Source organism: Pongo pygmaeus, chromosome 15 (genome assembly GCF_028885625.2).
Source record: "Pongo pygmaeus isolate AG05252 chromosome 15, NHGRI_mPonPyg2-v2.0_pri, whole genome shotgun sequence".
Taxonomy (NCBI): domain Eukaryota; kingdom Metazoa; phylum Chordata; class Mammalia; order Primates; family Hominidae; genus Pongo; species Pongo pygmaeus.
The window spans coordinates 50,633,779-50,657,077 of record NC_072388.2 but is presented as its reverse complement, the minus strand read 5'-3'; the positions used below and the strand labels follow the sequence as shown (position 1 = coordinate 50,657,077).

Genomic DNA, 23,299 nt, shown 5'->3' with positions numbered 1-23,299 from the left:
ACTAGCCAGAGGTTGGATAACCACTACTCCCTAGTTCCTTAACCCAATAAATTAGATTTTTTCCTCCTTTTGAGACAGGGTGTAGCTCTGTTGCCCAGGCTGGAGTGCAGTGGCACCATCTCGGCTTGGCGCAGCCTTGACCTCCTGGGCTCAAGCGATCATCCCACCTCGGTCTCCTGAGTAACTGGGACTACAGGTGCGTGCCACCATGCCCAGTTAATTTATTTTTTGTTTTTTAGACGGGGTCTCACTATGTTGCTCGGTCTCGAACTCCTGGGCTCAAGCAATCCTCCTGCTTTGGCCTCCCAACGGACAGGTATTACAGGCGTGAGTCACTGTGCCTGACTACACTTTCTTTAGTACAGGACATAACCAACATCTTGCCTCCTAAGAGTCAGGGGCAGGAGTATAGGTGATTGCACTTCAGGTAGAGGAAAGATCTCATTCACAGAGGAGGGGAGAGTAGATTTTGTTGGCATATAGTGGCAAATTTTATTAAGGCTCTTGGAAAAGTGCTGACGACATTGGGAAAGGATTTTTACCCAGTAAAATATTAAAAACTTATTTTGCTTAAGGCCATGTCCTCTAATTACTGAAGGGGCTGATTTTTTTTTTTTAAATCATCAGTCATAATAGCACCTATTGAAGGGCTTCCTGTATACCAATGACTGATTAGGACACTTTACAAGCACTTATAGTATTAATTTTTACAGCAACCATATGAAGCAGGTACACTATTGGCCTCATTTTGCAAATGAGACAAAGGCATAGAGGTTAAATGCCCAAAGCCACATGGCTAAGTGGCTGAGCCTAGATTTCACCCCAGAGTGCCCACATGTCCAGCTACTCTGCTCTGTTGCCTGCAGGATCACTGTGCAGTGTTGCTCACTGCAGCTGTGCATGAGCAAGGCAGCTGAGTGTGAACAAAGGGGAAATGTAACCTAATTCTTCTAATTCTATGATTTGATGCACAAAGGGCTCCATAATCGTGGGAATTGATTACGACTGCCGGGAGAGGATGGTGTACTGGACAGATGTTGCTGGACGGACAATCAGCCGTGCCAGTCTGGAACTGGGAGCAGAGCCTGAGACGATCGTGAATTCAGGTCAGCAGCTTCACTCAGCAGCCTGCATTTCATCTGATTCTACAAAGTCACTTGTCTACTTTACGCCGAAGTCTCCCCTCGATTTTTCTCCACTAGGGGAGGTTAAGTTCTAGGCAAGACATTTTATTGAGCTGTATAAGACTAGTCCCTCTGTAAGCAAACACCTTCATATATAAGGAATGAAATAGGTGATTCCTACTGTGCGCACTTCTCTAAAGAATTCATGGTAAGAATTCAGGGCGAGGCCTTCGTTTATTCAGCCTGGCTCTGGCACTGTGGATGCTGGTTGTCATCAAACTGGTAGGTCTGCTGGTCTAGAAACCAGAGGTAGTAGAATATGTAACAAAAGTACTTGTTTCTCTATTAACCTGGTTCTTGGGGACTTAGAGACACTTGGGTTTTGTTTTCCCCTGCTGAACCCCCTGCCCACCCGACCCTTGGAGGGCTTCAGGTTTACCCTCCATATCCTGCAAACACTCCAGTCCTGACTTTGCTTTATTTCCAGGTCTGATAAGCCCTGAAGGACTTGCCATAGACCACATCCGCAGAACAATGTACTGGACAGACAGTGTCCTGGATAAGATAGAGAGTGCCCTGCTGGATGGCTCTGAGCGCAAGGTCCTCTTCTACACTGATCTGGTGAATCCCCGTGCCATCGCTGTGGATCCAATCCGAGGGTCAGCTGGGCTTCCCTAATTCTCCTCTTACCTCCAGATCCTGATGTGAAGCCCTTGGGTTTTAAATACAATGTGGGGAAGGTCAGAACAAGAGAGTGAAAGCTCAAATGCATTCATGTAACAAAGGTTTACTGAGGATCTACGAGGTGTCAGGACCTGTTCTAGGAAAAGACAAGGTCTGTTCTTTCATGGCACTTATATTCTATTAGGAAGAAACAAGACTGTGTATAAACAATATTAGTCTGTGATGTGATATGTAGAAAATTCAGATAGTGTTGTGAGAACTAGGGCTACTCTGAATCAAATGATCAGGCAAGGCCTCAGATGACACTTAAACTGGAAGTGAAGTGGGATTCCTCCAGCAGCACATTTAGAAACCAGGGTTGAAGCTCACAGTAGGGCTGACCTATATCAAGTGACATTAACCAAAGCTCAGACACCTCTGGCTTCAGTGTTGCTACAGCAGAAATAAAAATAAACATTTTCCCTGTCTGTATAATTGCTAAGGTCATCAAATGTGACATACAGGATTTGTTCACTGTCTCAGGGACAGTGTTACAATCAGGGAGAATTTTTATATCTTGAGAAACTCTTGCCATGTTTAAGTGGAGTTTCTATGAAATGAAATTCCCAGATGCCCTTCAAATCAGTAAAGAAAACCTTCAGCTTTAATTTTCAGTTAAGTGCTTTTTGACTATGAAATACTTAGTGCAGAGCCTCAAAGGTGGTTTCAAACTTTGGGTTCTACACACAGGAAAAGTACCTATATCTTTCTCTATTCCAGTTGACTTAACAGGAATTAATAGCCCTCTTAAAAACTCTTTGCATAGGCTTGCCTTTCTGACATTTGGACATTTGGAAGGTCCTTTTTTTTGTTTGTTTTGAGACAAGGTCTTGCTTTGTTGCCGAGGCTGGAGTGCAGTGGCACAGTCTCGGCTGACTACAACCTCCGTCTCCCGGGTTCAAGCAATTCTCCTGCCTCAGCCTCCCAAGTAGCTGGGATTACAGGCATGTGCCACCATGCCCAGCTAATTTTTGTATTTTTAGTCGAGACAGGGTTTCGCCATTTTGGTCTCCAACTCCTGACCCTGGGTGATCCACCTGCCTTGGCCTCCCAAAGTGCTGGGATTATAGGCGTGAGCCACTGTGCCCGGCCCCTTAATCCTTCTTGGTGCTTGACCTGAAAACTGGGGAGAGCTGCCATCTTGTAGGCAATGATACTTTGGCCATGTCTCTGGAGTCCGGGGAAAAAGCATACTTTTAAGCTGAAATCCACAACACAGCCATGAGTTTAAAGATGAAAGTAGAACTTTCTTATCCAGACAGCAAATATAAATGCTAAAGGACTTGAATTTTTAACAAAAAAAAAAAACCCACCTTGAACCAGGTTGCAATATAACACATGTAATTACATCTCCCTCAACTGTGTAACAGAATGGTTGTCAAGCCTTCCTGCATATTTTTCATTTGCTTTCTATAGATTTCACCTTCACAATTTTCTTCCTCTGGAAATCCCCAAATAATTTACACCAAATATCTGTGTGAGCTTGTTTCAGACTTATTTTTGATGATATTAAATCATTTTGGGGAAGAGAAGACTGATCAGAAGCGATGAAGCAATGACATGCATGCTTTACCCTCTGGCCACCTCCACCTTAGCGCAAAGTGGAAACTGCTTTCTGGCTTTTGCTCTCGGCTTCTCTCTGCTTCATCTACTGGGCATAAGGGATGAAATTCACAACAGGGGAAACCTATGGTTTCTTCCTCTCCTCTCACTGAGGTTCTCTGTAGCCCAACTGATTTATTCAAAGCTTCTATAGCTTTTATAAAATAGTATTTTATAAAAAGTGCTTTCAACATTATTTCTGCTCTAACTATAAACCTGTTTCCTTATAACCTATTTCCACTTAATAGGACCATATTATTTCCTAGTTAGTAACTGTTATGAATATATTTCATTTTTAACGTGGCATTTAAAAGGTAAAGTGCTTAACTTAAAATGTTTCCATCCCTGGGTGCCAGGTACCCTTCAAGTACCAAACTGTATTTTTGGCAGAAGACCAGTTTCCCTCTCAAATCCCTGGTCCACATCTCTTCAAGTTCCATAGTTTGTATCGAAGCCATTCCTAACAGCTGTATTTGTTTCTATTCTAAAACCCAAGATCCAATTCAAGATTTCAACAAACGGAGGGTTTTGGGGCAGTTGAGTCAAGGGGTATCTCGGAGGCAGGGATTCTGATAGTAACTTAGTAATGACTTCTTCCATATAGTTACAATAATCAGAAAACCTTGCAATACAGGTAAAAGTGGAATATGGCTGTGTATTAGTTACCTACTGCCATGTAACAAATTGCCCAAACCCTCAGCAGTGTAAGATAACATTTAGTCTCACAGTTTCTGTGAGTCAGGAATCCAAGTGTGTCTTCACTGAGCTCCTCAGGCATGGAGTCTCTCACAAGGCTGCAAGCAGGTAATGGCCAAACTGCAGTGATCACAAGGCTCAGCTCGGGGAAGACACAGCCCAAACATGCTCACAGGGGCTGCAGGCAGGACTAATGTCTCTGGCCAACAGCCCTCAAGGACATCAGTTCCTTGGCACATGTTCCTCTTTACAGGGTAGCTTGCAACGTGGCATCCAGCTTCCCTCAAAGGGAGCAAGAGAGAGCCCCTAAGGCAGAAACCAGTTTTTTGAGACCGAATATTGGCAGTGACAGCCTATCACTTCTGCTATACTCTACGCACTAAAAGAAGCAAGACACTAATGCAGCCCAAACTCAAGGGGATTGCTTAAGGCTATAATACATGAGGAGATGGAGATCACTGGGGGCTGCTTAGATGCTGCCCACCACAGGCTACATAGCTATTCTTTTACAATCTTTATTTTTAACTTACAGCAACTTGTACTGGACAGACTGGAATAGAGAAGCTCCTAAAATTGAAACATCATCTTTAGATGGAGAAAACAGAAGAATTCTGATCAACACAGACATTGGATTGCCCAATGGCTTAACCTTTGACCCTTTCTCTAAACTGCTCTGCTGGGCAGATGCAGGTAATACTACTGATGGAATGCAAATAGATAACCTCTCATTACAGTGAGTGTGAGCACTAACAGATTTTTACTACAAAATGAAATCCCATCACTTAGCTCTCCTTTCTTTGGTCTGTAAACTTTTAAGTACTATTAAATGAGTCTTAAAATGAACTTTCTGGGGTTTGGGTGAAGGGAAGGCTATATCAAGCAGTAAGTTTGTACTGCTTGCCTGACCATGAGTGCCTGGCATATTTTTAACAGTTAAAAGAATTAGCCACTGTTGAATTGACAAACTTCACTTAAGTTATTCTTGTGTGGGGAGACGGTCACTATAACTTACCTATAAACATGTTATAATGCTAAAGGACATTCTTTGAAAAGCATTGTAGCAGGGTAGCCTCCTTCAGTAATAACATGGGTATTAGCAACCCAAATCTGTTTGCTTTTATCAGCACAACTGAAAAAATGCTGTGTGTCTAGTTCTATACTAAAGAATATGAAAAAGACTGTTCTTGAATTTGTAATCTAATAAAAGGGCCTAATGTACATAGGTCACTTTTATAACCCAGTTGTTTAAAACAAATTACATTTCTTAAAAGGATGTGAAATTTAAATCAGGGCTCCATGAGAAATGTGAAGCCTGGAAATTCTTGAATGGTTTAGCTATTGTGAAAATTTTTAAGACTGATTCCTTTACATTGAAATATGAGTTATGTTACCATTTTAGTCACTTTTTTCCTCCTACCTAGACAATATTTTAAAAATACTAAGGATTTTGGTTAAAAGGTTGCCTCAGTAATTATACACATAGCTTACAAAGGGTAAGTGTTTACCCAGATGTTATAATTTATAAGCTAAGGCTTGAAATCACACAAATTATAAAAATAATGACGTTTAATGCCCTACTTTGGCAGAAACTTACCAGATTTCAGTAAATGCAATCCTGTCTTCCAAAAAAGGATTGAAAGTTTGAATCTTTACTAAAAACTGGAATGCTATCCAAAAACTGGAGACTAGTAATAGGACAGGTAATTTTACAGTTGCTAATCTATGACTGCAATGGAAGTAAAATATCCTATTTCCCCATTCTATCAATCACTGTGTCACTATCACTATGTCACTATCATTTTTGGCAAAGCAGCTAAAGGACCTCATTTTCCCCCTTTGTTTTAAAAGGAACCAAAAAACTGGAGTGTACACTACCCGATGGAACTGGACGGCATGTCATTCAAAACAACCTCAAGTACCCCTTTAGCATCGTAAGCTATGCAGATCACTTCTACCACACAGACTGGAGGAGGTGAGCCCCACACATTCTGGACCAGCCTGAAAAGGCCAACTGTTCCAGAGGACACACCACTTGTTTTACCAAAAGTCAGTACGTGACTTGACTCATTAAGCCCTCTGAGGCTTTTGTTTCATCACCTCCTCATTGGCAGATAAGATCCTTCAAGGATGTTTTTCATCCTTTCATGTTTTTGAAATCATCCTTTTACTTCACCCAGAAATGGAATGGTATTGCTCACATATAGCTTAAAAAGTAGCAAAGCTATTTGATAACTGTCTCAAAAGGGACCATATTAATCTAAATATGTTCTTTAGAGAATAAGACTACCCTTGATACCATGAGCTATATTACAGGGCTTAAGTTGGCTTTTGACACTGTGGACATATTGTCTGAGGGACCAAAAATACTATTTAGACTAGTTCTCAAATGAGGAACTGCGGAACATTAAAAAGTCTGGGCCCTTTACCCCATGCCCTACAAATCTGATTTGATAGCTCATCATGTGATTCTAACATGCAGCTAGAGATGAGCAATGGATTTAGAGCAGTGGTCTTCAAACTTCAGCATGGCTTTAGCATCAGCCCTTGGACAGAGAAGGCTGCCAGAAATTTTCCTCTATTGCAACTGATTTTTTTGTAGCTAACTTCTTTATCTAGTAAATGACTCTCCCTGAATTCACTCTTCCTTTCCGTTACCAGGGATGGTGTTGTATCAGTAAATAAACATAGTGGCCAGTTTACTGACGAGTATCTCCCAGAACAACGATCTCACCTCTACGGGATAACTGCAGTCTACCCCTACTGCCCAACAGGTAAAAATTATGCTTTAGGATGCTCCTTTAAATTAGCAGAGCAGAGAAGGGATATATATGGTATTTGATTACCCCTGCTGCCTGTGACACTGCCACCATTGCCTTCTTCCTGCCCTGAGGGCCTGTCTTTACTACCTTAAATCTACCTAGTTTATACACAAAATGCAAAGACTTGCTGTTGCAACTTGGTTACAATATACTCACCCACCACCCTGTCCCACCCTCGCTCTTCTCTCACAGGAAGAAAGATGTAAAGGAAGACTTGGAGTTTACAATCAGAACCTGGACCCTAAAGAACAGTGACTGCAAAGGCAAAGAAAGTAAAAAAGGAATTGGCCATTAGGCGTTCCTGAACATACAAGATGAACATTTTTTAGTGCAAAAAGACTTTTGTGAAAAGCTGATACCTCAATCTTTACTACTGTATTTTTAAAAATGAAGGTTGTTATTGCAAGTTTAAAAAGGTAACAGAATTTTAACTGTTGCTTATTAAAGCAACTTCTTGTAAACATTTATCATTAATATTTAAAAGATCAAATTCATTCAACTAAGAATTAGAGTTTAAGACTCTAAACCTGATTTTTGCTATGGATTCTTTCTGGCCAAGAAATTAAAGCACATGTGATCAATATAAAAATAATCCTAAACCTTGACAGTTGGAGAAGCCAAGACAGTTGGAGAAGCCAATGCAGAACTGATGGGAAAGGACCAATTATTTATAGTTTCCCAACAAAAGTTCTAAGATTTTTTACCTCTGCATCAGTGCATTTCTATTTATATCAAAAGGTGCTAAAATGATTCAATTTGCATTTTCTGATCCTGTAGTGCCTCTATAGAAGTACCCACGGAAAGTATCACATTTATAAATACCAAAGATGTAACAATTTTAAAATTTTCTAGATTACTCCAATAAAGTGTTTTAAGTTTTCCTATGACTTAAGGATCTATATTGTCTCTAGGACAAAGTTGGGGGTTGGCATATATGCCTTAACCACAAAGGAGAAAGGTGATTTATGCAAACATACAGTACATAATAAAAATTCTACTTTCCTAAACTTTATTAAAGAAAAAAGCAATGGTGGTAAATCTCTAGAACATACCCAATTTTCTGGGCTTCCTCCCCCGAGAATGTGACATTTTGATTTCCAAACATGCCAGAAGTGTATGGTTCCCAACTGTACTAAGTAGGTGAGAAGCTGAAGTCCTCAAGTGTTCATCTTCCAACTTTTCCCAGTCTGTGGTCTGTCTTTGGATCAGCAATAATTGCCTGAACAGCTACTATGGCTTCGTTGATTTTTGTCTGTAGCTCTCTGAGCTCCTCTATGTGCAGCAATCGCAGAATTTGAGCAGCTTCATTAAGAACTGCATCTGTTTTATGAGAAAAGAACACTGCTTCAATACATAATTTTTACATTTAAGGCCATTTATTTATTTCCTCCCAAGTATTCAGTCTGTAAAAAATAGTCTGAATTTAAACAAAATCACTTACCTCCTGTGTCAAAACCAAGAATATGTTTGTCTAAAGCAACAGGTAAGCCCTTTAAAAAAAAGACAAAATGAGAGTATTTATGGTTAAGAATAGCATCCTTTTCTCAACTGAAACTGAAAAGCACCTAGCTATTCTGGTGTCTTTAGCTGCATGGGCAAGGGAACTAGGAATTTTGTTTATATTTGTCTTGTGATTAGCGAGTTTTCCCTATTTCAACCAGTTAGGGGGAAAAGTCAACCTTTAAATGTACCAGGAAGCTCTATAGCTCATCCAATCCTTTAGCCCAGGCATACAAAACAATATATCCTTATTGCAGCAGTGCCTTGTCATTACTGCTATGGAAGGCAAGTTGAGCCAGGCTGCTACTGTCTTATTTTGGTGACAGTAAGCAACAGTATAAACGGCAAAAATAGTACCTTATATTCCATTTCTGAGCACATTAATTTGTCTTTACAAATTGTACAAACCTTTCAGCTAGCATGGTGTTTGCCAAGATTATGTATAATTTAACTTTCAAGACCTGACTTGGAAGTTACTTTGAAACAGTCTAGGAAAATGAAAAACTAAACCACTCAGCACCTATGGACATACTAAAGATGGTGACTATGGTGATGCCAAACTTCACAGAAACAAATTCTAAAATGAGGACAGTCTGTACTTCCTGCTGATTATATAAAATCACTGCCAAGAAAAACACACTACCCGTACTTTCAATGTTACAACCTGTTACTATTCAAATGCTTTAGTCACTGCTCAATTCTTGCCTTATCTAGTAATGTAACTCTACCTAGGCTCTGTCTGCTTTAAAACAGCTAACACATGTAAGTGTGAAGAAACCAATGGGTACGAAAGCACAAGTGAGCAAAATTAAAGAGCAGAATTGTACTGAGTGGCTTTATATGTTCATCTAGTACCAGAGGCTCCACTTTTTTTTCCTTTGCCAACAGGCCACCAAGCTACCGCTGAAAACTACCATATGCCTCAAATAGTAGTTATAAATGCTTATAAGTACACTAAACTGTAAGAACTCCACTAAATTGTTATAGGCTGGTATCTTTTGAGATGACACCAAAATTAAAATTTGGAGCATTAAAAATAAAACTAAATTTTACTTTACAAACAAGAGCAAAGAGATTTGGCTAAGCCTTTACTTACACTGTCTTCCAAAGCATAGTTTTGCTGAATGAATGAATGAATGAATGACTTTATTACACCAGAACAATTTACTGTCTGTTCTACAGTGTGGGTGAAATAAGCTGATCTTTAATCCAACTTCAAGTGGCTCGATTCATATATAACGAGCCAGTAAGAACCTTCAAAAGAAAACAGTGTCTTTCAGAGATACTGCCCTGGCATTAGTAACCTTTTAACACTGCTGGGCCTGCCTAAAGGGGCTGGAGGACAAAAGGCATTGGGACATGGGGGAAGGGGCGCAGGGAGGACAAACAACATAGTTGTGCCCAAGGCATTCACTACAACATCATTGCTGCAAGAGGCAGGTGTTATCAGACACTGCTGCTGCTGACCTGAGGACAGTCTCTCCACCGCTGCACAGCCAATGAAACTTTAGGCATATTTGGATTTCTGATATAATCTAAAAATATTCCATATTTTCTCTTTAAGGGGAAGGTAGTCATGGGATATAGCTTTTCTCAGCCTACAAGGTAGGACGGAAAGATACCATTTCAGTCACCTGTACCTTGAACCTTACACTCCAACAGAACCCCCTGTCCCTTCACTTGGGCAGACTGACAAGCTCATGCAGACATCCACGCATGGACCCTTCTCCCCACCTACCATAAGAGCACAGGCTCTCAAATCAGACTGCCTGAGCTCAATCACTTACCAACTAGGTGACCTTAGCCAAATTACTTTATGTTTTATGCCAGGAAATTGAATAAAACAAGAATTTACTCTGAAGAAATAAGAGCAAGGATAGAATTTAGATAGAAAAAGAAAACTAATTTGTGGTGAGGTGTGTTCCTTCTCCAGCATGAGTCAAAATAATCCAGTAAGTTTCATAAGGGTAAATCATTTTAAATAAACTTCAACGGGCCACAAGCATGATTTGTGGACTGTGCATGAGCTATTTGTGGCTTTTTTGAGGTACAAAGTGAGAGGAACACGAAGTTTTTCACTCAAAAATGACCCCCTAGCCACTGAATACATTCAATTTGCTTTAGGAAGCACTGAAGTAAGCTATCCTTTCTCTAAGTTGTAGAACGTAGAATGGATATCTTAAACAGATACATGCAAAGTTTAAAATCATGGCCATACCAGAAGAAATGTTCATTAACAACTTATTTAGGATTTATAGAAACATACCTCTTTTGTTTGATTTGCCTTAGCAACTGCATCCTGTGTCAGGCGCTCCTGAACCAAAATTCGAATTGCCTAAGAAACCCAAAAATATTTTTACTTTTTATAGGCTGTGTACCTGTCATCCTTTCTTCTAGGAGCCCAGAGAATAAGGATGCTCATTTTGATGAAGTCAGAATTACCTAAGTTCATTAATAAACTCCCCAATAAATTAAAAATAAAAACACTAATATAATGTAACCTTTCACACTTCTAGTATTTTAATAATGTTGAATGGTGCTTGCAACAATTAAAACCATTTTTTGAATAGGTAATGCACGTGACTGGTAAAAAACAACTTTAAATACAGCAAGATACATGGTAAAAAGTAGGTCTCCTTCCTACCCAAGCCTTGCAATCCCCTACAGATTCCTTACCCTCACTAAAACTGCGAAATGACGAGCATGCTTAGCACGAATACACATTTTTGACACAAAGGGTAGCAGATCACACATACTGTCTTACACTTTGCTTTTATCACTTCACTCTAGTAAAATATTTCCAAACCTTTCAAAGGACACCGTTGGTGGTTTTAATCACCAAGGCATTTCATTATGGTAGGCATGCATGCAAGTATCCATACACACTTAAAAATCAAATTTTTAAAAAATGGAATTGTAATTAGGAAGATGACAATTACAACTCAAAAATAAGTGTGAAAACTTAAACTATAATTTTTAAATAAAAAACCAAATGCTATCTTTGAAAAAGAGAATTCAAACAATGTTTAACAGTGATTGCAGATGTTATTAAATAGTCTGGTTGCCAAACAGTTAATATACTGATGCTTGTACTTGGCAAACGTACTAAGATGTTTTCCATATTATGTTATTGTTTGAATGCCTCTTAAAATAACTCAAAAGGGACAAATGTGCAGCTAGGACTAGAATTTTATAGCATTTTGTTGTAGTTGATTTATACTTTATCCCCTTGGGTTTTGAAGTCTAACAAAAGCATCCCAAATACGCTATGCATTGTCTGACTCTCCTCTCACTTACTTTATGATGAAAGCTGACATGATCACTATAGTACAGTTCCAAGGCAATTTACATAATTGTCAGAATAAAGAACAAGCCTTTGAAATAGCTAAATTTCACTAAAAACATTTTTGTCTTTTGGCATGCAATCTGGATTGAGAAAATCCAAGTTAACATTCAGATTCAGTATAGAAAATTTTAATAACAGGAATACAACAGTCATGTTAAAACTGACATTTAATAATAAAAATCTAAAAAGCATGGTAAGTTATGGCTTTACCTCTTCTGGGTAGAGTGAAATTTATCACAAAGTAGTTTACATGCACAAGGTCTAGTTAAAAGCTTTTAATCGCTTGTAAAATTTCCAAGTCTGGTATCTTAAGTACCACTCCCCTGATCCACACCACTGTACTTTCACGATTACTAGGAATAAATCTTCTGAAGTTTATGATTTCTCTCACAAACAAGAGACCTCTTTCAGATTACTGGGATCCCTGAAGTACAGTTATGAACTGAGTGGCCTATCTATAGCATCAGGGACAGAAAGATTCATTTCTCAAAGAGATTTTGGGGTTATATATTTTTGACCAAATTCACCATTACTCATTTGGCATTTTCGACCATCTTAACAAATGCAGACCATGAATCACTAAAAAGAGTAACTAAACAGAAGTAGGGTAATGTGGGAAAAACAATGGACCACAGGGTTACAGTGCTTAAAATCCTGGCTCTGTCATTTTCTGTGTCATCTTAGACATTATCCTCATTGAGTCTCAGTTTCTTCATATGATATATATTTTTAAAAAGATATTAGCAGCTGTCTCTAGGATTGTTGACAGGATTGAATCAGAACATCTTTGCAAAGGATTTAGCATAGTGCAGGCAGAAAACAGAGAATCCAAATCAGATAAAACCATGAAATCTACTTTATGTCTCATATTCTTCTGTGTATTTTAGTCATTCAACCATAATTTTAACATCAATATTTAGAAAATAAAGACATTTTTCTATGTGCACAGTTTCTGTCAAGAATCAATAACATGAAGCTGACCTTAAGCATTACCAGGTAATCATCATGACGCTGAATCTGAAGCAGGTTAGCCAAAGCCATCACACCAGCCTTAAAATCAGGATTATTTACTATAAAAGATTAAAAACAAACAAAAACTTACAACACTGCAAACGTATAATTACAAACATATTTGTGAACATACAAAAACATTTTTAACTTTTCGGTAGCAACAAATCTCTTAGTTTTTAAAACTGCTACTCACAAGAGAAAAAACAAAGCCCTGTAGACTATCAACAATTAAATAAATTGTTAAGATAAAATGGTTTTCCTATTACTGTATGAGACGGTCCCCAACTTAGGATGGTTAGACTTGGATGTAACCCTAGTGCAAGATGAGGAAAATCTGAACTTACAGTGGTTCCAACTACAATTTTTCAGCTTTACAATGGGTCTTCCGGGGTACTAAATGCATTTTTGACTTATGATATTTTCGACTTTGGGACATGATCTCATCCTAAGTCAAGGAGTATCTGTATTTCATCAGCCAAACTGAATAATCCAATAAATGACTAATTTAACTCACATTATATTTGTCCTGTAACTTTTTCTGCAAGGCTAAATTATACAGCACTTTTAATTAACATTTCTTCCCAAGGCCATTAATTTTAGTACATAGATCTCCTCAATGGATAGTTTTCCCAAAACCTTCTCTCTAAGCAGTGGCTCTGGAGTGTCCAAGAGGCTCACTCATTCAAAAGGGTTAACTCCTAAATTATAGTTCACAATGAATTAGCCAGCAAACAAATATTTTACATATCATAATTTAGGTAATTAGATTCTTCATATTTTTAAAAAGGGAAATTACTAAAAGACATCCGGAACTTAATGGAAAATTTTACCACTTGTCTTTATAGAGTCATTGGATTAAAAGAAATTTATACATTCAAAAAGGCAAACAATGACCCCCATGATTAAATACAAATCAAAACTCCAAATTACTAGAAGCAAATCAAATCAACATTCAGATATTCAAATGCAAGGGGAAGGAGAAAGGACATTATAAAAACATTATAGAGAATAAAATGTTAAATGCTGTCTGCATGGATCCTTCTAAATTTACTAAAACCAAGTAAACCTGGACTTCATTCTTCAAAGTAAAAAACATTTAAGAAACCAAAAATGTTGATGTTCAGTGTTATGCATTTATATACTCACCATCCAAATTGATCAATGGTTCTGCATTTTTAGTTGCATTGTCAGCAGTTTTTGAATTATCAGGTACTAAATCCTTGTATTTTTCAGCTATAAAAACAGGCAAAAATATAATTTGTAGAACTGCAACTCAAGGTAAAATGACTACTGCTATTTACCAAATTTAACTGAGCCAAAATGATTACAGGTTGAGTATCCCTTACTGGAAATGCCAATAATTTCCAATTTTAAATTTTTTCAGACTTTGGATTATCTGCATATATGAAATGGGATATTTTGGGGATGGGACCGAAGTCTAAACACAAAATTCATTTTTATGTTCAATGTACAACTTATACACACAGCCTGAAGGTAATTTCATATAATATTTTTAATAATTTTGTGCATGAAATAAAGTTTGTGTTAAGTGCTTATGTGTGGAAATTTCTACTTGTGTCCTCATGTCGGTGCTCAAAAAGTTTTGGATTTTGGAGCATTTAGGATTTCAGATTCTCGGATTAGGGATGCTTAACCTGTATAAGCATAAAACAATTCATTCAATCAAGCTTAATTTTTGCCATAGAAAATGTAAAAAGACAATGTAACTATCTTTTTGATTAAGCTAAAGCAATTACTAGACTATGTGACACAAATCTCTTTTCATTAACATTTCTAAAGGCAATCATTTCAAACATGTAAATTTTAGGAAGGTAAAAATCTGCTTTTACAGCTTCCTCTGAAATCTGGGGTAGAAGAATGGGAGGAGGGTTAAGTATAGGTTACGTAAGATTAAATACAAACTCATTAAAAAGTACGCTTTACCCCCATCTTCTTTTGAATGCTGTATATAAAATCCAAAAACCTTGCTTTCCCCAAAAAAATCAATACATCAAATACATCATCATATACAAACCTCAAACTTATTTCATGGAAACTTGATATTCAGAATTCCAAAGGTAGATTTTATTATTTTCATTTGAAAAATGATACTTAAAAGGAATTCAAAAATAAAAACACTTATTAATAATTCACTAAACTTGATGTTCAAAATGGCATCTTAGGCTATAGAGTTGCTTATGTGATCTGTTAATGAAACGAGGAAAAAATAAAAGCATAAAATTTAAGTCAGAGTTAAAAAGGCTTCCACTGGCCAAATCTGGAACAGTATAAACAGCAAAATACGTGATGACAGAACGGATTATAATCCATTGAGTAAAATAAAAATCCATGTATCTATACTGATTTAAACAAGTAAATTAGAGATGGGAAAACTTACAAGAGAAAGCCAACAAATAAATGTAGAAAACAATGATGAAATTAGAGAACACCTTTTGTCGATCAACATAATAAATGATTGAGGCAAGAATCATCATATGGTTGCTAAAACTAGTGGGGGAAATTTGAGGTGCAAAAACATAATTGATACGGTCTCAAAGTACCGCCCCACAAGATATATTACAAAGAGGAAAAACCGTGGAGAAAAACAGTGGAGAAACTGTAACCTAGTGATCAAAGTAACATAACTAGTAATGGGACATATCGCTATCACGTATCTCCTAATATGATGCACTAAAAAGAACACATCACTTCTGTGTTACTCCTAACAAAAGTATAAACCCCAAATCTAATCATGAGGAAACATCATATAAATCCAAACTGAGGGACACTCTACAAAATAAATGTCAGGGTCATGAAGCACAAATAAAGACAGGAACTGTTCCAGATTCTAAGATACTAAGAGAGATGTAACAACTAATGCAGTGCATAATCCAGGATTGCTCTGGGTTATTTTTTTCTGTTGAGAGAAGTGGGGGTTTGGTAAAATGTGAATAAATAATAGTATATCAAAGATAACTTCCTGATTTTGATCACTGTACTGTGGTTATATAAGACAAAGTTGTTTTTAGGAAATGCACTTTAAAGTGTTTAAGAGTAAAAAGAAATCATCTATAATTTACTATCAAATGGTTTGGAAAAAAATGATGTGTGTGTCTCTGTGTAGAGAGAAGGATGAAGCAAACTGAGGTAAAATGTTACATTTGTAGACTTGAGGTATATGAAAATCTTTGTACTATTTTGTAATTTTTCCATACATCTGAAATTATATATTTAAAAAATTTCAGTTATTAATCATGTTGACAAGCTACCAAAAGGCTTCAAAAAATAGTAGAGCACAAATAATAAAAACTCATAATGGTTTCAGCAAATTTTAAAATAAGTAACTTAAAAGTCAAGGAGGCAACATATCAACGTAAAACCACAAAAGAACATCAGCGCCTCCTACCGATTAGAGACAGTATTATTTGACCAATTTTCAAGTCTGTTTTTGCAATTCTGAATTTTAATAAACAAAACTTGTTTTCGAGCTTAGACTTTTAATATACTGTTGATACCATTCATCTTCAAGTATATGTTGACTTCCTTTCTCAATATTGAAAAATTTACATTTCACACACAAGCTTCTTTTATTCACTAAAAGAACATGCTATTACTGAGAAATACATGTACTTAACAGTCAACTGTAGGTATACATGACCATATGCATCTACCATTGAAGGTTAACGGGTTATAAAAATGGAACAAATAGAATAAAACAAATAAATTGAGATGTAAGAATTTGGGAATAACTGAAAAACACTTTTGATAAGCTACAAATTGGCTCATATACAGTTCCTACCAATCCAGAGCAGGGTAGATAAAAAGACCTTGTTAAAGGCCCTAAAATCAATACTACACTAAAGCCACAAGGCTTATGAATACATGTATTTTCTAAAGAAAGAAAAGTTGTTTTTTTTTAAAACTAAATGGAAAAGTAAATGAAGTCTCAAATTGAGCTTTCCTTTAGATTTTTGCCATAAGGCTTCTGAAATTTAAGTCTGAGGCATCAGCAAAAAATTGGCTGATGCTCCAAATCAGTGTATGTAAACACTCACATATACTGCATTCGCCACACAATTACTGAAATTGATAAGCACCTGTTGTGTGCAAGAAACTATGTCAGGTACTGTGACAGACACAATATTGACCTCTACCCCCCAAGATGTCCATGTCCCGATCCCTGGAACCTGTGTATGTGTTACCTTACATGGCAAGATTTGCAAATATGATAAAACTAAGGATCTTGAGATAGGGGATTATCCTGGATTATCCAGGTGGGCTCAGAAGGATCAGAGCCAGAGACAAAGTTATGACAATGGAAGCAGAATCAGATACAGACTGGAAAATGCTATGCTGCTAGACTTGAAGAAGGAAGAAGGGGCCAGAGTCAAGGAATTCAGGCAGCCTCTAGAAGTTAAAAAAGCAAAGAAACAGATTCCCCCCAAGAGCCTCCAAAAGGAACCTGCCTTGCTGACAACTTGACATGAACCCAGTGAAACTAATGTTGGCCTTCTCATTCTAAAATAATAAATTGTGTTTTCAGTCACTGAGTTTGTAGTAATTTGTTACAGCATCAATTGGAAGCTAAGAGAGGTACCATGTAGGAAAAAAGCTGAATATCAGCTTACACTTTACTGGGACGAATAAGACATAGAAGCAAAATGGAAAGTGGTTAATGACTTAAAAGGTATAGAGTTAAAAGCTATGGAAGTTCAGAGGGAAATTATACTGCTGCTAAGACATAAGACAGCATATGAGATGGATCTTAAAAATATGGGTAGGATTTAGATGTGTAGATAGAATGAAATGGTATATTAGCCAAGGGAAAAGTGTGAACAAAGAAACAGGGGGAAATGGGATATAAACAGGAAACAGTATTATTCTAATTCAGCTGGGATGTCAAGATGTGAATACAGGTTGGATATCAGTCGTCATTAACTACCATGCTAAGGAGCTTAAAATTCTTTTTATAGAAAATGGGAAATTAGTGTTTATGAATACGTAAGTTTATTAATATGAATATGTAACTGGAACTGTTCTTTGGAAACAAGGAGTAAGTGGTATCCTAAAATAGATTTACGTTTCAGAAAGTTAGCTTGGTTGGCCATGCAGTTAAGAACAGAAGGTGACACTAATGGGAGATATTACAATACTCCTGGCAGAAAGTGACAAGAGCCTGAATTAGGATTATGCCAACGGGAATGAAGATACAACAAACACGAGAAAAAGTCAGTGTAGGTGGGATGAAGGGAAAGGGATAAGCCAAGATATAAAAAGGCTTCCAAAGTAAATAATTAAGAGGACTGTAACTAACTGTAAAACACAAAATGCAGGGGATGCAGATAAGATACTCAAATCTTGCATTTAGATGTTGGCAGGCCTTTCAAAATGAAATGGTCTAATAAGAGAAAACACAAGTTTAAAGAAAAATTGTTTTTACTATAGGTACTAATATTCAGAAGCTTCCAACCATAGAAGTATCTGTGCTAAGACAGTAAACATAAGTAACATATTCTGGCCTATAGAGTATTAATGTATATTGGCATTAGACACGTTTCAGTCTTTTGAGAAATTACCTGCTGCAACAACACTACAAAGTCCCATCAATTCTGGGACACTAACAACAATTTAATTTGAAAGGCTAAGGTGCAGACCATATTATCAAAGTAGTGTTACTCTGTGAGAAGACAGTCAATTAGCCTTCTCCAGAGGGCACCATTTCGAAATTCTAAAAGAAATATATAAACACCAATGAAAGACAATAAAAGTGCTTGTAACTTGTGATAAGAATGAACCAAAGGTAAAATAGTATTAGACAAAACAAACTGCAAAGCTCCCTACATTTTCACACTCCCTTTCCCATCCTTCCTCTCTCTTTAAAATACACATTCCCCACAAAACGTACCATTATCTCCATATTCCAGTCTAACAGCTAAACCAAGAAGCCAGTCAATAGCTTCTTGTCGATCTTGAATCTTGAAAGGACAGTTAACATCTCTGAGATACTGTGAGGGGGAAGAAAAAAAACCCACCAGTTTCATTATTACCATAAAGTCACAGAAAAAAGAATGGGAGAGTTGAAAGAGACCTTAGTTTGGATCTCTAACAATTTTTTAATAACATTACTACACTTTTGATGCAATTATATAACCCAACAGAAGGGAACATTTAAGTGTATCATCTTAAGAAAAAAAATAGAATACGACAAACTTCCTCATTTTATAGATAAGAAAGCTGAGGCCTAGAGATTGACACTTGCCAAGGGTTACACAACTTACACCTGGGACTAGAATCTAAGCTTTCTGATTCCTAGTCTCAATATACATAGGGCAATTAACTAAAAAGGATAACTTTTAAAAGGATATACAATAAATCATTATCTAAACCTTAACTTTCATATTATGGAAATGCCACTGAAAAGAGTAGCCATGTAACATACATGTAGGGTGTAACCAAGTAATTTAAATAAATGTCAGAACCTGTATATTCAAATAAATGTTGCATATAATACTATTATATGCATATAATAGTATTATATGCAACATTAATTATATGTAATATAACATTATAATAAAATCAACTTGAAGGATAATAACTGTTTAGGTTCTGATATGTTGAAATTATTCTGTCATTCCAGGTGTTTCACATCAGAAATATGTGTGTGTATATGTATGTATATATATACACACACATACATACATTTTTTTTTTTTTTTTTTTGAGACAGAGTCTTGTTCTGTTGCCCAGGCTGGAGTGCAATGGCACAATCTTGGCTCACTGCAACCTCCGCCTCCCGGGTTCAAATGATTCTCCTGGCTCAGCCCCCTGGGCAGCTGAGATTACACACATGCGCCAACACACCTGGCTAATTTTGTGTTTTTAGTAGAGACGGAGTTTCACCACGTTGGCCCGGCTGGTCTCGAACACCTGACCTCAGGTGATCCACCCATCTTGGCTTCCCAAAGTGCTAGGATTATAGGCATGAGCCACCGTGCCCAGGCTAGAAAATTTTTTATATTCTCCAAATACCTTTCTACATGTAGAATTCTGTATTGTCTTGTACACATGAGTAGGCCATAAAATGTAATATAAACAAACATAAAATCCTAAAAATATATTTCAAAGTTTTAGGAAGCCCACTGAAAATTTTAAAAATATTTTCTAAGAGCAAAGGAAAAGAATACAGTAGTATTAATAGTAGTAGTATAGAGGCATTGGCAGTAATAAGCTTATCACACTTGCTACGCGCCAGGGACTTCTGTGAACAGTTACTCATTAAAAACAAAGCCACACTTATGAGATAGGTACCATTGTTACCCTCACTTATTGATGAGAAAATTGAGACACGGAAAGGTTAATAACACTGATGTAATTTATACAATCCCTAATTTATAAAATCACTGATTCTACGGAGAAAGTACCTAATCACACTGCTCTAGCAAATGGAAAACTTAGCCTTTTTCAAGAAAAATATCTCACTCATCAAATATAACTGATGAAAATGTTTAATGTAAGAAATGACACTAAAAGGATTTTTATTCTAATCTGAGAATTCTTTTTTATGCAAAAGTGTTACTAAAACTAAATCAATGGGAAAATGATTCAAGGCACAAAAATATGATATACCAGAGATCATTTAAGGACTATTTCTGTAGCATACAACAAGGGATATCCGTTTACATTAAATATAAGCATAAACACAACAGTCTTATAAGCATCTCAATAATGTCTTTTTTTGAGACAAGGTGTCACTCTGTCACTCAGGCTGCAGAACCTCAGCCTCCCAATTAGCTGACACCACAGACACATGCCAGCACACCCAGATAACTTTCTATTTTCTTGTAGAGACAGGGTTTCATCATGTTGCTCAGGCTGGTGTCAGAACTCCTTGGCTCAAATGATCTGCCACCTCAGCCTCCCAAAGTGCTCGCATTATAGGTGTTAGCCATCACACCTGGCCAATGTCTTCTTTTAATATAAGAAATAGCACTGTGTTTAACAAAAATTCTGATTTGGGCCATAAAGGGAAAGCGAAATATTTACATCATTATTCATTTAAGAAACTTCATGTTTCTAGAGAAAACTATTTCTACCTAATACTGAAAGCTTGGTAGGAACACATAAAATAATTTGCTCTAAAAGCAAAAAACGCATCTAAGAAAAAAGCAAAATCCCTGAAATCCAGCTTTCCTAACACTGATCATTATCCTTTTTTTCTTAAAAGAAAGTAATTTTAAGCTCATCTTCATATGATTTTTCAGACAAACTCTCTGTATTTTTACTTTACTTCCTAATTCATTACCTTTTCAAAGAACTTGGGCCAGTCACTGCTGTGGATGTTTCTTAAATTCCCTCTGTCTTCAATCTTGTAGTGTCTGATTTTCTGGTCTTCAAGCCAAACGATGAAGTTTCTAAATTCTGTTTCATCTGCAATAAAAAATATCACATAAATAACTAGAAGCATTACATAAAATACCTCCTTCTCAGGTATATGTTCAGATGTATGTTCTTGTGGAATTTTCTTAGCCTCAAAATACTAAATTAATTGAACCAAAAGAGGGAGTTGAAAGTACAGATTCTGGAGTTGAAAGTACAGATTAACAATGATCTGTTCAAATCCTGGGTCCAGATACTTACTGGTTGTGTGAACTTGGGATAATCACCCACATTTTCTGTGCCTCAGATTCTTCAGCTACAAAATGAGGGTGCTAATAGAACTTACCTCATAGAGTTATGAAAGATTAAAAGAAGTTGTTTTATTTAAGAAGTTTCTTAAATAAAATAAATACGGATAAAAACAGTGCCTGGCACATAGTTTTGCTATTTAAGTGTTACATATTAATATTCCAGTTCCTTTGCGGACAGAAAGGGGAAGCAGAGCAAGGTTAAATTTATAGCAAAGTAATAAAGTAAAATATATAACAAAATAATAAGTAAAAGAAATTAAATGACAAAAAAGACACTGTGACAACTGTTGTCATGTAATGTTAACTGCACATTAAGTGCCTGTTTTGTTTAATCCTCCCCATACCTCTTTTGAGGTAGGTAATATCCCATTGTACAGATAAGAACATTGAGAATCAAAGATTCCAATCCAGAACAAGGCTCTATTGTCCCTGATACTTTTTTGTTAAAGTAGAAAAACAATAGATTATAATTTGATATGCTTCTACAGGCGATCAACAAAACACTGTCAAACTGCTTAGAAATTATTTTCAATTTGTGAGTCAAATTCAAGCTTCCATTATAAGGTCTTGAGAATTACACAATGGTCTGAGTATCACAAGTTATACTTGATCACTTTCAAACTTACCAGTCTATCACAGGCCAGAACTACACAAAGGAAACGAGTAGTGGTGGGTAGTAGTTTAGTTTCAGTGAGTAGCAACGTTATTACTTTTTAAAATTCTAATGCTGTAAAATCCCAAATATCTTTGTATTCACAATTCAACCTTCCCACTCATCTGCTATTAACTTTTTTGCAAGACCACACAACACAACTAGCCCGTTACTACACGCGCTTACCCTCCCACTGTGATCGGTCCTGATTTCACTGTGTACTGTCTCAAACTGCTCAGTGGGTTCTGATTGCTTCCACCCCTCGACTCTTTAGCTCCTGGCAGGCAGCGAACTAGTCTTCAAGTTACTCAGCACCTTCCTCAGAATCCAGCACCGCGCTGGCCCATAATTAGCAGGTGCTCAAGGTATCGCCTAATTATCCAGGGAACCATGGAGTTGAATAGTGAGAAAGACGAATGCTCTCCCTTTTATGTACAGAGAAGGTAGTTACGTGGTGCTTGGAGTTAAGCAAGTGCAGAAAGTAACATGCCGAGACGGGAGTAGGTGAGAGGGCTTTGAAGGCGGGAAGGGGCGGCGAAGAGCCGAGGTACGTGGCGACCCAGAGGAGAGGGGCCCGGAGGCTGCCGGCGGAAACCAGGCCGCCGAGGGTCCCGACGGGGAGGTGGGGTGCGGGCACTGAGGCTGGGACCTCCGCCCAGGTCAGGGACATGCGGCCGGCCCAAGGCCGCCGCCTCACCTTTGCAGTTGAAGCCGGCGGGGTTGTGGTAGTCGAGAGCCGTCAACTTGCGTCGGAACATGGTCCCCGCTTCTCGCTCTGGTCTCCCGGGCCTCGGCCGGGAGAGAAGAAGCGAGGTGGAGCGGGAGGCGCAGGCACCGGCGACGCGGCGAGAGGGCGGGCTAGCGCTGGGACGCTCCGAAATGACGGCGGCCTTCGCCAATCGTGGCTTAAAAGCGGTGGCCGCCGGCAAATGCCCACCAATCGCGGCTCCGGCTGGGGAGGCGGGGCCACGTCGGCGCACGTCGACGCTCAAATAAACTTTATTGTCAGCTTCCTGGTTGTACAATAGGCAAAAAACCACTGGGAAGCCACTTTCCTTTCTTTCTTGCTATAGCATGCAGAGAATAGTGTATGTAGGCTTTTGGTATTCGCTGTACCTCCCGTTGGATTACAGAATTACT

General features: G+C 37.7%; 2 protein-coding genes across 2 annotated transcripts in view; one reads left to right on the top strand and one right to left on the bottom strand.

Moving 5' to 3' along the window:
* The window catches only part of NID2 (nidogen 2), a 70,615-nt gene extending 62,764 nt beyond the window's left edge, over positions 1 to 7,851 (top strand). The window contains exons 17-22 of the mRNA XM_054447696.2: positions 977 to 1,106; positions 1,612 to 1,783; positions 4,678 to 4,835; positions 5,994 to 6,117; positions 6,804 to 6,916; positions 7,157 to 7,851. Of these exons, the coding sequence (XP_054303671.1) occupies positions 977 to 1,106; positions 1,612 to 1,783; positions 4,678 to 4,835; positions 5,994 to 6,117; positions 6,804 to 6,916; positions 7,157 to 7,170 (711 nt within the window). The 3' untranslated portion in view covers positions 7,171 to 7,851. The remainder of the gene's footprint in view (positions 1 to 976; positions 1,107 to 1,611; positions 1,784 to 4,677; positions 4,836 to 5,993; positions 6,118 to 6,803; positions 6,917 to 7,156) is intronic.
* Positions 7,852 to 7,956: 105 nt separating this feature from the next.
* Positions 7,957 to 23,086, bottom strand: RTRAF (RNA transcription, translation and transport factor). The gene is made up of 8 exons (XM_054447698.2): positions 22,857 to 23,086; positions 21,123 to 21,247; positions 18,727 to 18,826; positions 13,968 to 14,054; positions 12,792 to 12,880; positions 10,731 to 10,799; positions 8,406 to 8,454; positions 7,957 to 8,284 (listed from the first exon to the last, which is right to left on the bottom strand). The coding sequence occupies exons 1-8, from the start codon at positions 22,915 to 22,917 to the stop codon at positions 8,130 to 8,132; spliced, it is 735 nt and encodes a 244-aa protein (XP_054303673.1). The 5' UTR covers positions 22,918 to 23,086; the 3' UTR covers positions 7,957 to 8,129.
* Between the last annotated feature and the right edge of the window lie 213 nt (positions 23,087 to 23,299).

Excerpts from the sequence above, each read along its gene's own strand:
- RTRAF (XM_054447698.2), bottom strand. The coding sequence starts at position 22,917 with ATGTTCCGACGCAAGTTGACGGCTCTCGACTACCACAACCCCGCCGGC. Across the intron at positions 14,055-18,726 it reads ACTGGAATATGGAGATAATG|CTGAAAAATACAAGGATTTA; the intron begins GTACGTTTTGTG and ends CTGTTTTTATAG. Across the intron at positions 10,800-12,791 it reads ATTACCTGGTAATGCTTAAG|GCAATTCGAATTTTGGTTCA; the intron begins GTCAGCTTCATG and ends TGGGTTTCTTAG.